General features: G+C 34.0%; 1 protein-coding gene across 1 annotated transcript in view; it reads left to right on the top strand.

The window, feature by feature from the left end:
• Positions 1-11,904, top strand: part of LOC107757418 (short transient receptor potential channel 3) — a 46,833-nt gene extending 34,929 nt beyond the window's left edge. Inside the window, exons 9-13 of the mRNA XM_016574886.1 lie at positions 4,322-4,517; positions 7,880-8,089; positions 11,025-11,108; positions 11,222-11,297; positions 11,682-11,904. Of these exons, the coding sequence (XP_016430372.1) occupies positions 4,322-4,517; positions 7,880-8,089; positions 11,025-11,108; positions 11,222-11,297; positions 11,682-11,836 (721 nt within the window). The 3' untranslated portion in view covers positions 11,837-11,904. The remainder of the gene's footprint in view (positions 1-4,321; positions 4,518-7,879; positions 8,090-11,024; positions 11,109-11,221; positions 11,298-11,681) is intronic.
• The last annotated feature ends 3,544 nt before the right edge of the window (positions 11,905-15,448 follow it).

Genomic DNA, 15,448 nt, shown 5'->3' with positions numbered 1-15,448 from the left:
TGTGTGTGTGTGTATATGAAGGTATTATTAATATTTTTATTTAGCAATTAGTTTTACAAAAATATTTAAAATATAAAAAATGTGTTTTTGTAAAAAAAATATTTTAAAAAGACTTTTAATGAATTTATTTATTTATTTATGTTTTATTTTTATTTATTTTTATACATTATTTTAAAATCTTGAAGAAAGTAAGATTATAGACAGCTTAATTCAGGTGAATTCATTTCAGGCCTATCAGACCGTATAGGGCACACTTGCGCTAGCAAAAATTATTATTGATAAAACAACAATAAAAAACAATCAAGATAAACTAACTAGTAAACCTCAGAAAATGACTAGTCCGCTGTTGCAATGACCATCCTGATCAACTTAACACATTTCTAAATACTTTACAGCAATTACTTAAAAAAAATATATAATTTGTTCTGATGATGTCCAAAAATACTGCCCATCAATTAATACTTATCCATAAGGCTTATGCTACTCCTTATGTGTTACATAAAATGAAATGCCTGCCTACCCCTTTATGTACACTCTGTAATTCTAATATGTGGGGACCTATATGCACATGTTCTATGAGTGTCAATTCATTGACAAATTTTGGACAAGGTTTTCCAAGTCTCATTGGGAGTTATTCGATATATTGTTGTCCCAGTCTCTGCTTATTAAATGATGATGCTCATGAATGATCTTGATGATCTTGAATGATCTTGATCTTAATATTAACCAACATAGGATCCTCCACACTGCTCTAACTGCTGCCTAAAATATCGTTTTTAAGATTTGGCATGAACCTACATTTCCAGCAGTTAAAATGTGGCCCATAGAAGAAAAAAAAAGTAAAGCTTTGTTAGAATGCTCAACAGCAAGAATCAACAAAGCCAAACCAAAACCTCTCAGGGCATGAGCAGAATTTATCTCAATAGAGAAGTCGTTGTTTGTTTTAAAAACAAGGATGAGGGACCAATTGATATCCTACAATGTGTGCTGATGCTTTACACTTTTTTATTTATTTTTGATTTTTATTTTTTATTTTTTATTTATTTTTGTTTTTTATCTATATAAAATAATTTTTTACTTATTTCAAATTCGTTTAAAAAATAACATTACAGACAGCTTAATTTAAGTGAATACATTTTGTTTTTACAGTGAGTTTGCTTTGTTTTAGATTGACTTTTTTTGTGTATGTGTATCTTATCACAATAAATGTGACTACATTGTGCAAGATGGTCATAAATATACCACATGCAACTGCTCAACTCAAAGTAAGGATCTATGGTCTGTCAGGCGGAGATACTGTAGTGGAAGTGTCAGTCCTGTGAAATGAACTCTTGGTGTCCCATGCATCAAATGTGAGGCTGTCAAGTGCTGGAGCTCATTTCACACTAGAGTGCCTCCAACATGATGAGGTTTGTTTCATAGCAAGTCAGAGGTTATGAAACAAGTCCTACAAGTCAACGCACGCATGCTCTGCATATTTTGTATGTCTCTCTTATCTCACACACTCAGACATTTCAGGGGCCTGTTTCAATAAGGAGGTTCAACCAACTCTGAGTTGACTTACCCTGAGTTGGGGAAATTCGAAAAAGTTTTCGGGTTCAGCTGAATTGAGTTAGTTCAATCGACTCTGAGTAGGTTGACTCTGAGTTTAGCGCGTGCACCACGACTACGAAAAGCCATGATCAATTGGAGCTCCGAAATTATGATTCACCATGGCAACAGCACCCGGCAAAAAGACATCCGCATACTCAATACATAACTTTATTTCTTAATCATTGTTATAATATCAAAGGTAAAAAGTGGCAGAACGGTAAATTATTGAACAGATATTAATTTTCATGGTATCCACAGGCAAAAGAAAAAAACAGCAAAGCAGTTAAACATGAAGTGTAAAAATGTAATTCAATCAAGGTAAAGCTTTAAGCATAAAAGGTTCATAGGCTACATGACTTTACAAACATTTGACATTAAATAAATATCATTCAGTGTCTATTTCAGTGCGCAGCTGCTTTTTCCACGTAGTCTAATGCTCTTTTCATATAATTAATTATTCTCTAATCCAACCTGCTACATTTCTTAATTAGAGTAATGAAATTAACATTTGACTTCTACTCAGCCAACAGTAAGAAGGCTTGCAAAATAATGAAGAACAAATGAAGAGGAGATGGCCACAATACCAAATAATGGAAGAATAAAATCCAACAGGAAAAAGAATACCTGTTGCTTTTGTATTTGTGGGAAATGAAGATGACCAAATAAATTTAACAGCTGTGGTGGTGGTTACGTCATATATCACAAACTACCCTTCCATCTGGCATCCTTTCATTCCATACAGTAATCAGCTTCATTTTCCATGGGTTTGTGCTCAGAAAAGAATCCCTGATGTTATATAGAAAACTATCATTTAAAAATGGTACCGCTCAAATAAATATGCGTGTGGATATGGCAAAAAAAAAAAAAGTCCAAATAATCCTTTTCTGATGTAAATGTAACTCCCTACGAATTAATGCGGCCTTCTCATCAACAGGATCCTGTATAAAACGACATGCTGTTTTTGTCACTTTCACGGTGTCTTCATGATGAAAATATGTGCAATGAATGAATTTACCAGCACTGCAAAAAAAAAATTTTCTTACTTAGTATTTTTGTCTTGTTCTTTCCAGTCAAAATATCGAAAGATTCTTAAATCAAGATGTTTTTTCTACATAAGAAAAATGACATAAGGTTTTTAGTCTTTTAAGTGTATTTTTCTTATTTTGCAAATTATCTGCCAATGGGTTAAGAAAAATAATCTTGTTTCCATTTGCATTAATATTATTTTTCTTGTTTTAAATAAAATGCACTTAATTTAGATTCCAAAATACTCACTAAGAAAAGCATTTTTTGCAGCGTGAATAAATGAGGTATTTAAACATCGCTTATGCTTTAAAAACGGGGAGGAGACCGAAAGAAATTCTGGGTTTAACAAAGAAAACCTGCTCCCGACCAGAAAGAGACTCCCAAAAGAAACTATCGTCGCAAGTTCCGTCGTTACCAATAGAGTTCAATGGAACTAACAACCAAAGTTAGCTACCGATGCTTTTAGGAAACGCACCCCAGGTTAGGTTCACAGTGTAAGTTACCATGGTAACAGACTCTGAGTATAAGTTACCTCTCTTTCAGAAATGGGCTTGACTTATCCTGCTTTCTCGGGTTTGACAAACCTCCCATTCTGAAATGGAAAGCCCAGAGTTCCACTCATTTCAGGGTTAACAAACTCTGAAACTCTGTTCTGAAACAGGCCTCAGTTCATGGATCTCTCCCAATGAGTTGATGATCTCAATCAGGTGTGTTAAAAAAGAGAGACACACAAAATGTGCAGAGCAGTGGGTCCCCAGGGCCAGGACTGAAAACCACTGGTCTAGAGCGCCTGTTGATTTTACTTAAAAGTGCTGTATGTTCTGAAGTGATGGAGTGTTATGCCCTTGGCTAATGTAATATGTCCACTTTATTGTTTATTGCTTACTGTAATTGTTCTGGGGTGTATTCTAGAAAGCAGGTTATGTGACATAGCCGGGTATGTTTGAGGATAAGCGAGCGGATAACCTCAGCTTTCGGTTCCAAAATCGGAGGTTACTTTCAGGGTATGTAAGTAACCATAGTAACTTGTTCTCTGAAGATAACCTGCTCCGGAGCAGGTTATGTTCCAGGGTTAGTTCACTTCAGCGCACGTGTGTTCTACTGACGAGCCTTCAGTGGGCATGACAGATAGCGCAAATTCTAATTCTATTCTTTATAAAAAATTAAAAAACTTGCCCCTTTTATACTTGCACTCTATTTATTTACTAACTGCTTGTTTTCTTTAAAAAAAAACTTGCTTCTCTAATCTTTTTGCATTCTATCTATTTGTTTTCTTTTTATTTATTATGCAATTATAATTCTGACTTTCTGTCTTCTGACCTCTGATTAACAAAAGCAAAAAAGGCCTCTAACACTAGCTTGCTCTATTCTTTTTCTATTCTATCTGTTTTCTTTTTATTTATTATATGCTTTAAAAAAAAACCTTGCTACGTGTACTGCGTTAAGCTAACAGACTTGTTATAGCACTTGCTTATCATTGCTCTTTTGTTGATTTTGATTGCTTCCATTGTCCTCATTTGTAAGTCGCTTTGGATAAAAGCGTCTGCTAAATGTCTAAATGTAATGTAAGTGTAATATATATATATAATAAAATCGTCAAAGGATATACATAAGAAAATAACTAAAACAAAAAATGTAAAATGGGTTACAGACACTTCACATTGACCTTAAACACTCTCTTCCCTTTTGTCTGTGTTCACAGGGTTGAGGAAAGCTTTAAAACTCTCTTTTGGTCCATATTCGGCCTGTCTGAGGTGTCTTCTGTGGTGTTGAAATATGATCATAAATTTATCGAAAACATCGGCTACGTGCTGTACGGGATCTACAATGTTACCATGGTGGTGGTTCTGCTCAACATGCTTATTGCCATGATAAACAGCTCATACCAGGAAATAGAGGTGAGTGTTTTTCAAATGCAGTATCTACAGTATGCTGCGTCCCAATGTGTCTACTTATACTACGCCCTTCTTCACTCTTTTGATGAAGAAAAAGTACACACTTTTGAGTGTGTAGTAGAAGAGTTGGCAAGCTTTGGGACATACTATCATGTCATAAAATTGCGTCTCTAATGGGCCGCTCTGTCGCACAGTTACACGCACCCTGTCACTGTAAAATGGCTTGTCAATCATATTCTCGCAGTTTTTACCATGGTGGTGGTTCTGCTCAACATGCTTATTGCCATGATAAACAGCTCATACCAGGAAATAGAGGTGAGTGATTTTCAAATGCAGTATCTACAGTATGCTGCGTCCCAATGTGTCTACTTATACTACGCCCTTCTTCACTCTTTTGATGAAGAAAAAGTACACACTTTTGAGTGTGTAGTAGAAGAGTTGGCAAGCTTTGGGACATACTATCATGTCATAAAATTGCGTCTCTAATGGGCCGCTCTGTCGCACAGTTACACGCACCCTGTCACTGTAAAATGGCTTGTCAATCATATTCTCGCAGTTTATATCCTCCACATTTCATTTCATTTAACTTCCTACCGTATTGGAGAGAAAAGAAGTAGCACATTGATCCGCCAGCCGTGGGTCTTTATGCAGAGAATTCTGCTCATATTTTCTGCATAATGATGCATTTAAAAGTTAAAGGTGGGGTAAGCGATTTCTGGTAGCCAATGTTGACATTTGAAGTCACCAAAACAAACACGCCCTTACCCCCAAAAGGGTCTTGCCCCTATTTTGATAGCTCCGCCCCACACATACGTACGCAACCCAGGCAACGATTAGTTCTAGATCCACTTTCCTGCAGAGTTTAGCTCTACCCTAATCAAACACACCTGAGTTGCTAATCAATGTCTTCAGGATCATTAGAAAAACACAGGTAGGTTTGTTTGATTACAGGGTTGGAGCTAAACTCTGCAGGAAAGTGGATCTCGCGAGCCAGATTTGAGGATCACTGTTGTAGATGAAATATAACACAGATAACATTAAATAAACATTTTTTAACAGGTTAAATGTTGATTATTAGTAACCCATTTATTTAAAACCTGTGCACGGATCATAATCAAGATTTTAAAAGCTATGATTGAGAGGTAATCGTAATCATTGAAAGCAAACTACCATACAAAAGAGGGTTTTTGCCTCTGTGTGGTAGAAGAACCATTTTTGGTACCCCCAAGAACCTTTCAGTAAACCGTTCTTAAAAGAACCATTTTTCTTAGTTTAAAGAACATTTTAATAATCTTAAGAACCCTTTTCCACTATAAAGAACCTTTTGTGGAATGGAAAGATACAATGGATGTTAAAGGTTCAATAATGAACCTTTATTTTTAAGATTAAATTCATGTTATAGATCGTTAAAGGAATAGTTCACCTAAAATAGATTGTTAAAGGAATAGTTCACCTAAAAATGAAGGTTTGCTGAAAATGTGCTCTCCCTCAGGCCATCCTAGATGCAGATGAATTTATTTCTTCATGGGAACAGATCTGGACTCCAGTCCATCAGTTAATGTCTTGTGAAGTGACAAGCTATGTGTTTGTAAGAAACAAACCCATCAATACATTTTTAAAGGGATAGTTCACCCAAAAATGAAAATTTGCTCTTAATTTACTCACCCTCAAGCCATCCAAGATGTAGGGGACTTTTTTTTTCTTGAGTAGAACAGTTAAGACATTTTTTGGATGAAGCCCTGATCTTTTGGGAATCATAAAATGCAAGTCAGCGGCTGCCTGTCTTTGAGAATAAAGCATATCAAGGAACACAAAATGAATACTCGTGGCTCCTGATGACTTGTTGAGGTCTTATGAAGCAAAACGATCGATCTGTGCAAGACACTGAACATTACTTTTATCCATAATATTGCTTCCTCCTGTAAAAAAGTCGTCTCGTCTGAATCATGAGAGAAATATGCACAGAACAAGCACCGTTTACAAGCAAAAACAGTCCAAAACAGTTCTATTCAGAAAGACTCAGAAGGAAGATGAACATTTGCATGGTATTTATTCCATAAAGTATTAACAGATGGTAGTGAGTTACAATGATTCATGTATAGTTGTATAGAAAAGTTCTTTGGCGTAGACCCCGTCCTTAGTCCTAATCATGGGGATGCAGATTCGGCGGATCCTGCCTGAAGATGAAGGCAGGGGCGGAGCCTACCCCCATGGATGGACAGGGCCAACCTGGTGGTGGTGGGGAGGATGGAGGGAAACGTCATGAAAGAGTTCATTCAAAAATGAAAGAGTTCAGTGCTTATATACTCCAGGTGTCAAGCAGTGATTGGCCAGACCTATTAATATGAATGAATGACTTGTCATTATAGTCTTTCTAACAGGACTTGCGCTTACAGCTTCATTTCTAATCGAATATGTCAGTGGATATTGATGTGAGAGACAACAGGGATGGACATTTTCAATGGAGGAAGAGTTATTATAGATTATGTACTCATATTTTGGCCAGAAGCAAAAGTTTCCACTTCACAAGGATAACTCTTGGACTATTGTGATGTTTTTATCAGCTGTTTGGACTCTCATTCTGACGGCACCCATTCACTGCAGAGGATCCATTGGTAAGCAAGTGATGTAATGCTACATTTCTCCAAATTTGTAGATGAAGAAACAAACTCATCTACATCTTTAAAATTTTCATATTTGGGTGTACTATTCCTTTAAAGGCTTCTTTGGCAAAAATACATCTGGAATCAGATCAGACTTGTCCTCTGTGTTTCCAATAATCCCCTGGGAGAAAATGATGTCTGAAGCTTTTAATGCTGCTGTTAAAATGACTGTAATCTTTCCGAAGGACTCTTAGAGCCTTTGAGGACCACAGATGGGGTCGGTGGGAAATAATTATTTTGCAAATGGCCCATAATTCAGATTTCTGGAGAAGAGGCATTTAGCATCTATCGCTGACCGAAAATGTAATTCTTATACAACACTAAACCTCAGTTTAACCCTTGCCATGCTGTGCTGAAAATCGTTTACCTAATTCAGTTTTCCCAGTCAAAAATGACTGGCATTTTAAAATTTCTCATTATGCTATATTATCAAACTTATTTATAGGCCAGTCATTTTTGAATGGGAACACCACAAGTGTAACAAGGTGGAGAAAAATCCCAGGACAAAATCGGTACGTTTTAGTCCAATGTGATAACATTAAGTAGCATTTTTATGGAAAAAGAAGATTGTCTCTGGGTCAGAATGACCATAACACAACATAAGGGTTAATCCTTATCCCTAGTCATATCAAAGCCTCAGCCTCTTATGGTATGATGATTTCTAGTAGTTCTGTACAGGATCTAACAGTCTGTTTCTCGCAGGATGATGCAGATGTGGAGTGGAAGTTCGCTCGGTCTAAACTCTGGCTCTCGTATTTTGACAACGGCAAGACTCTCCCGCCTCCATTCAGCATCGTCCCCAGTCCGAAGTCCTTCTATCTGTGTATCAAGAGACTGATCAACCTGCTCCGGTGTCGCCGGCGCCGCCTGAAAAAAGACGTGGAGCTGGGCATGGACAACTCGAAGTCCAGGGTATGTGTCTGCTGTTGTCTATTGTTTGTATGTGCTGATTTGTGTGTCAGGGTTGCACAAAATACTGAATTTAAGGCATTTTTCAGTTCATGAGTGTGAATTTGAATTGAATTGAATTGGCCAAAATTCACAGAAAGCTGAATTGGAATTTAAATTGAATGACAAGAAGAGGAATGTTTTGATATGGAATTATATGAAAATTCAGCACAACAGAGCAATATACAATAGTCTCAATATATATATATATATGTGTGTGCGTGCATGCGTGCATGCGTGTGTTATATTTAATCCCAGTCAATCCCTAGTTAGTAGATATTTTTAAAATGAATTTATAAAACTAATGAAAATGGTTTGTTTGAATTTATATTTTCATAATACAATTATATAATTTCATATAGTTTTTACATTTTAATCCTCAAATAGTAGATATGTATACAATTAATTTATGAGTCTATATATATATATATATATATATATATATATATTACAGTATGTATTAAATCATACACATATTATATAATATACAATGATACATTAAAATACACAAAATAGAATTATATGTTTGTCTACAAATTATTTCTTTTTTATAGCTGCCATTTTAAATATGATTCTCAATATGAACTAATGATTTTGGAAATACCCCATATGTTGTGTATAATAACATATTTGGTATTTAAGGTAAGTCATACTGAAAAAGGAAATTATAGAAAAATAGACTTCTAAGATTTTAAGATTTATGCGTATTTCTATAGACTTCCTTTTAATTCTATTTTAATTCCACTTTTTAAATTTTTAATTATAATTCTGCATTCTTGAATTGCTATTGCAATTCAAATTCATGGTTTGAATTTTTATTTAAAAGTCATTTTCAATTCCATCCATAGCCTTAGAGTGTGTGTGTGTGTGTGTGTGTGAGAGAGAGAGAGAGAGAAAGCTCTTGAATGATGCATGATATCTTTCCTCCTCCAGTTCCCTCTGTCTGAAATCTGTAGCCTGACACAGTGCACCTTCCATTCAGATTTTAAAGGATGAAGCACCTCTCCTCCCATCCGCCCTGCTCTCGGTGTGATAATTCACTCAACACCATTCATTTTCTGCCTCCATTCTCAATAAGACTGTACTTTTTTCCATTGAAAATAAGCCACAATGATCTATCTGTCCAATAAAGACCAGATAATACCTCCCTATGTCATTAACTTATCGACATTTCCCAAGCCAAACCGCTTTTTAGCGTTTCCACAAAAAAAGACAGATAGAGGCGGGAGATAGTTTTGTCCTTATTAGCCTGCAGAGAGAATCGATGCTGTTTCAGTGCGGAATAGAGGGGAGCAAACTCTGATGAAGAGTTGAGAGATGATCATTGCTTCCTCAGGGCAAATGTCATTTCATCTCCTGTGTGAGCGTGAGCACATGTCCACAAAACCACGAGAGTAACCGCATTATTCATGATTCATCTGTGGCAGAGGCCTCGGTCTAATTCACTCTGATCAGGCCAGCGTCTCCTGTGGGCTGCGTAATTGAAAAACTGACAAAAACATGTGTAGAGCTCCATCTACAAGACACGGAAGAGAGGGGCTCATCTGGTGGTTGCCTGCATGGCTGCTGTTTTCAGATCTTGAATCATCTCGTGAGCGTCAGGGAACATTCACTCATGCACAGAGACATTGAAGCAGTTATGAATTCAATTCTAATCACATCAGATTGTAGTTAGTGTTTTTCAAACATCTACCACAGGCTGTTGTTTGAGCCTGTCTTGTTGAATTGCACTTTAGTTTACACAACGTACTGTATTAATATGAAGGAATTTTCAAATTCCTTCGTATAGATTTTTTTTTACAGTTTAACATGTATTTTGAATTTTGCACTTCAGTTTTACTGTTAACAGAAATGTGTGTTACTGGATAATTTACTGGCAGAGAATTACCAGTGCACTTTTTTGTATTATTTACAGTATGCACTATTATAGTATATATATATATATATATATATATATATTTATTTATTTTTTAGTTTGTATTTTTATTTAGTTTTAGTAATTTCATTATATGCTTTTGACATTTTTGTTCATTGTTGTTTTTTCAGTATTTCCTTATAGCTTTATTGTAGAATATTATAATATTCTGTGTAGGTTTTTAATATTTCTTTATATTTCTGTTTTAGTTTTAGTAGTTTTAGAAGTTCAGCTTAAACTAAATTAAAAAATTTTCCTTGGCAACCAACTGATATTACTGCAGTTTTTTTCTTAATTATATATATTTTATTTTATTTCAGTTTTATTCCAATTACTGAAAACAGTTTTTCATGGTTTTAGTTAACACTAACAACAATGCTGAGAAAGTCTTTAGTGGTTTGTTACGCCCTCTGGTGGCCAAAAGTGAAAGATAATTTTATTTTACATTGAATTGCTTCTGAAATTGTATCAATTTCTGGATGTGTACTTACACACTTAAAACTGCAGTTAGATACATGTGAATCTGCAAGCACTGTTTACGTCATTAGTGTCTTTATTCAATTGTTTTTGGTTTATTGCTTGTGATTTATTTTTCTTCATTATTTTATTATTAACTGTTAACTTAATTATTTGAATTATTACTTAATTGGAAAAATAAGACTACATGCATTTGCTTCTTTAGTTTATATTAAATTTATATTAAAATATTTAATATTACTAGAGAATGGATGGATAGATAGGTTTAATAATAATATTATAAGTTAATTTAATATTAAAAATATTAAATACACAAAATAAATAAATATGAAGTAAATATAAGTATTTAATAGCATATTGGGTCTTATTGTGGTATTGAAATTGAAATCAATAATTGTGTAATTTCACTGGTTTTGATCTCAACTGCTGAAATCAGTTAATCAGTTGTTGAAACCCCTGTGACGTCATCACTCTTTACCAATAATCAATATTTCTCAATGCTTACAGCTGAACCTCTTCACCCAGTCGAGCATGAGGATGCCGGACTCTCACAGCTTCAACAGCATCCTAAATCAACCCACACGCTATCAGGCAAGGCCAGCATCATCTCTCTCTCTCTCTTTCACTCATATGATGAACCATCACTGCAGATTTCACCCTTAACGATTTCTCAGATTTTCACTTTGTCTGATTCCCTCACACAGCAAATTATGAAGCGTCTCATTAAACGCTATGTACTGAAAGCACAAGTGGACAAAGAAAATGATGAAGTGAATGAAGGTGAAGTGTGATTCACAATGAGATTCTTGATTATACAACTGATAAAAACAATAAATGGGAACATTTGCCATAAAACCAACCAATTGGATATTAAAAAAGGATGATTCTGTGATAAAGCTAATATGATTAGGATGTTATAATAATTCTTAAAGTTTATGTAAAATTAAATCTCACAAAGACATGTCCATTTCATATTGCACCTCATAATTGAAAGAAAAATAAATATAAAGATAAAAATATTATATTTTGCTTACAGAATATGAAGCCTATTAAGGACCATTTAAGATTTTTTTCTATTATTATTTACATGACAATTATGTATATTTCCCCCCCAAATGTTCTTGACAGTGTTCATATTTTCATATATTTGTGTGTGATCTGTAGGCGAGCTGAAGGAGATCAAGCAGGATATTTCCAGTCTGCGATATGAACTGCTAGAGGAGAAATCTCAGGCCACAGAAGAGCTCTCACTGCTCATACAGAAACTCAGTGACAAACTCAACCCTTCTGTCCATCCGCACCGAGCCAATGAAGGGTGAAGTCATTCTTTATGTTAAATACTTTATTACATTTCCATTTTAATATGCAGAACATCTGCCATTGTTCTACGTTTTGTCTGAATAATGGCAGATGAGGACATAGATGATAGTTTTTACTTTTAAGTTACTGTTAACTAGAAGTTAAAATGTGCAGTCACTCTGTTGGGCAGTTGTTGTTGTTGTTGTTTTCTTTGCTGGCTGTGTATTTCGTTTGAGTGTGACATTGGCTCCACTCTTTAATGATAAAGAGAATTTGATTGACAGCTCCATGCACTCAAAAATGTAGGTCTAGCTTTAAGATTTCAGTATTTGAATTGCACATACAATTTCCATCCATTTTGATTACACATTTTTAAAATAAACTAATAAACTTAAATGTGATGCATATTTGTTAGTCATACATGAATGAAACAGGTAAGATTCTGCACCTGTGTAATTTTAGTTTCTTTGAGATACTATTGTAGTCTTCATAATATATTGAATCCTTTTTTATTTACATAATTTTAATGTTCATTTTAATTTTACTTGAAGTTTTACTAATTTTGTTGTGTGTTTTTGTCATTTTTAATATTTCATATTTTACTATTTATAAGTCTATATAGTTTTGTATTAATTTGTATTTCAATTTTAGTTTTTTTTAGTACATCTAAAGTTAAAATAATCAGAATTAAAATGAGAAAATTTGCCTCCCAACCCCAGTGTTTCATTCAATGTTTATTTTATTTCAAGTAACAAAAATGTTTTTTTTTTATGATTTTAATTTTAGTTTCTGTTTTTGTTAACTATAATAACCCTGTGCTGTACGCAAAAATATTTTTTTCAGAATTTATTAACTATTTGCATCTATTATATAACTTTTAATATTTAAATAATCATGTTTTAAAAATGTATTTATTCAAATGGCTCAGCATAAATCTGTTCATTCTGAAAACACATTTATTCAGTTACAAAAGTACGAATAAGCAATATTCAATTAGTTAAAATATAGACTGGAACAAATTATTATTGATTGATTGATTGATTGATTGATGAAACCGAATAATTGTACTGTACTTAAAATGCATTCAGTGTATTAGTACTACTACAGAAATCTGTAGCCTGTTCCGTTTATGTATAACAAATATGCATCACATTACCTTTATTAGTTTGTTTGTGTAATGCAAATGGATGGAAAATGTGCAAGCAATTCAAATGCATACATCTTCAGTTTAGGCCTAAATATTTTTAATTATATGGGATATTTTACCTCCACCTATTTTAATAATAACTGAAAGTGCAATATTCAGTATGCGAGTGTTCATTACCTTCAGTACCTGTAGAGCACTGAAATATGTTTGGAGCGACTGTATAATCAACGATTCTGGATGATATTGGTGAATTTGTCCTATATAAATTGCTGTATTTATTTGTTACATTTTTTTTTCATGTTTTTTTTATGTTCAGTTGTTGTTTGTTGCGCATATCTGTGTGTGTATATAATATCATGCATTTTATATAAATTAGAGGTAATTCTGAATATTTCAATAAGCAAAATGTACAGTATTTCTCAACCAACTTTAGGCATGGATGTTTGTTGCATCCTGTCTTTATCCATTCCCAGCATTCCTTGGGAAACTGTATAGTGTAACTTTAAAGCTACAAAGTAGATAAAATATTAGTGGTCCAGAAAACCTTCTGAAAGCTTCTAGCACAAATCTATGCAGGGTAAATGTTTATCTGTACGTCACAGCTGTCATCATCTGACAAATTATTATTAATACCATTATTTATTGTTACAGTTACTTCAAGTGTTGTTTTGTTACAGTCACTTCAGCTTTGTGAATAGAAGATAATTAGCTGTTTATTGGCTTTGTGTTTTTTTAACCTTAAACCTCATAAACACATTTCATTACACCAAATACACAATCATATGACCCCTTTAATGTTCAGGACTTGTTGCCTGAATCTTATTTCTAGCAATAATTTGCCCAAAAATGTTTTAATTCTGTCATCATCATTTACCAAACCTATATGACTTATTTCCTTGTGTGAAATACAAAAGGAAGAAATTTGAGCTGCACTTGTACTTACAGCGAATGTAAATGGTGATTCATAATGTAAAGCTTCAAAAATAACCTAAAACCATCCAAACAGTTCAAACGGCTTGTGTGTGAATTTTCATCTGTGAGTGCATTATTCCTTTAAGAAGTGATTTTGTTTGTTTTAGATTTGTTTTTTGGTTTTGTGATGTCTGAGCAGAAATGGGCTTGTGTGGATCATTATTTATTTAAAATGTCTTTGTATTGTGTAAAAACCTAAACTCAAACAAAATTGCTGAGTTGCTTGAACCTGAATGTTGAGAATCAATGCTGTTCATCTGAGGGGTTTTTTAGTGTCATTATGAATGGTTGGTTCATAGAGGGCGCCATTTCATTTCACAAAGTGCATGAATTATATATATATATATATATATAGCCCAGTGATAATCAGTAGATGGTATATTTCATGATAGACAGTATATCTGCAGCAGTAGGCAGTATATATGTAGGATAAGAGCAGGACTACTCAACAGAAGAAAAAAAAAGATGTGAGAAAATATGTGCAATTCAGATTTGTTTTTGTCAGCTTGTTTTTGCTTGCATTTTCGTTTTATTTTGTTAGTTGTTTAAGCTATGCATTTTCATATAGTTATCAATTAAAGGATTTTAGAGAGAAATCTGAGAAATGTAACTAAGACATATATAAATATTACTGTAGTACAATAGCACTGAGACTCTAAATTTGACATTTTTAATGTTTTATATAAAATCTATTCATGAAAACATATGTGTTGTAATTCATTTATTGTGAGCACATTACACAGGTCTACAAGCGAAACAAAGTATAAATGTTATCAACATGAAGCGCCATCACAACCCATTCTGCAAGTTTTTTATACCGGAATGGAGTCAGATCTGAGAAACTGTCTCTATTGAAACGATGAGGCCTTTTCACCGGGATGTGGAGGCTCTTCAGGGTCCTTCACCAGTGCTGATACAAACGGCAAATAGAAAGTGAGTATGTGCCGCTACTAAAGTTTTACACAATCCTATAAATAATTGAAATGCAGATTAATCTGTGTTCTTAAGAATGCTTTGATGCCTACACACTACAAATTCACAACTAAAATGAACATTTGAGAAGATGACCTCCTTTTCTGATTACTACTTTCTTATATCAAATGTTTTCCCTTTTTTGGCAACAGAGTCATGTTCTTCCTGCGAGAGGATTACACAAAAGTCTTGTTTCTTTAAACTCATCACATGGCCATGGTCTGACCCTCAGGAATTGCAGCAGAACATTCTGGAGAAGTTATTCATGATGTCCCATGGTTCGGTTGTGACATTAAATAGGCCTATTAAGCAAAAGGGTCTGCAAAGAATATAAATATATGCAGAGACTAAAGTGCTATTTGAAGAAATGCAGTTAATTTCAACACAACATTCTTAAGTTTTGAAATATTATTTTGGCATTATCAGACACAACAAATATGAAGCATTTGAAATTAAGCATTTGATTTTCTTTTATTTCAATACAGGCCAACAGAATGCATATAAAGACCAGCCAATGCACTTTCTGTCCTGAGTGTCTTGA

Source organism: Sinocyclocheilus rhinocerous, unplaced genomic scaffold (assembly GCF_001515625.1).
Source record: "Sinocyclocheilus rhinocerous isolate Xijiao unplaced genomic scaffold, SAMN03320098_v1.1 scaffold1525, whole genome shotgun sequence".
NCBI lineage: Eukaryota > Metazoa > Chordata > Actinopteri > Cypriniformes > Cyprinidae > Sinocyclocheilus > Sinocyclocheilus rhinocerous.
This window is presented reverse-complemented; position numbering and strand designations above follow the sequence as displayed.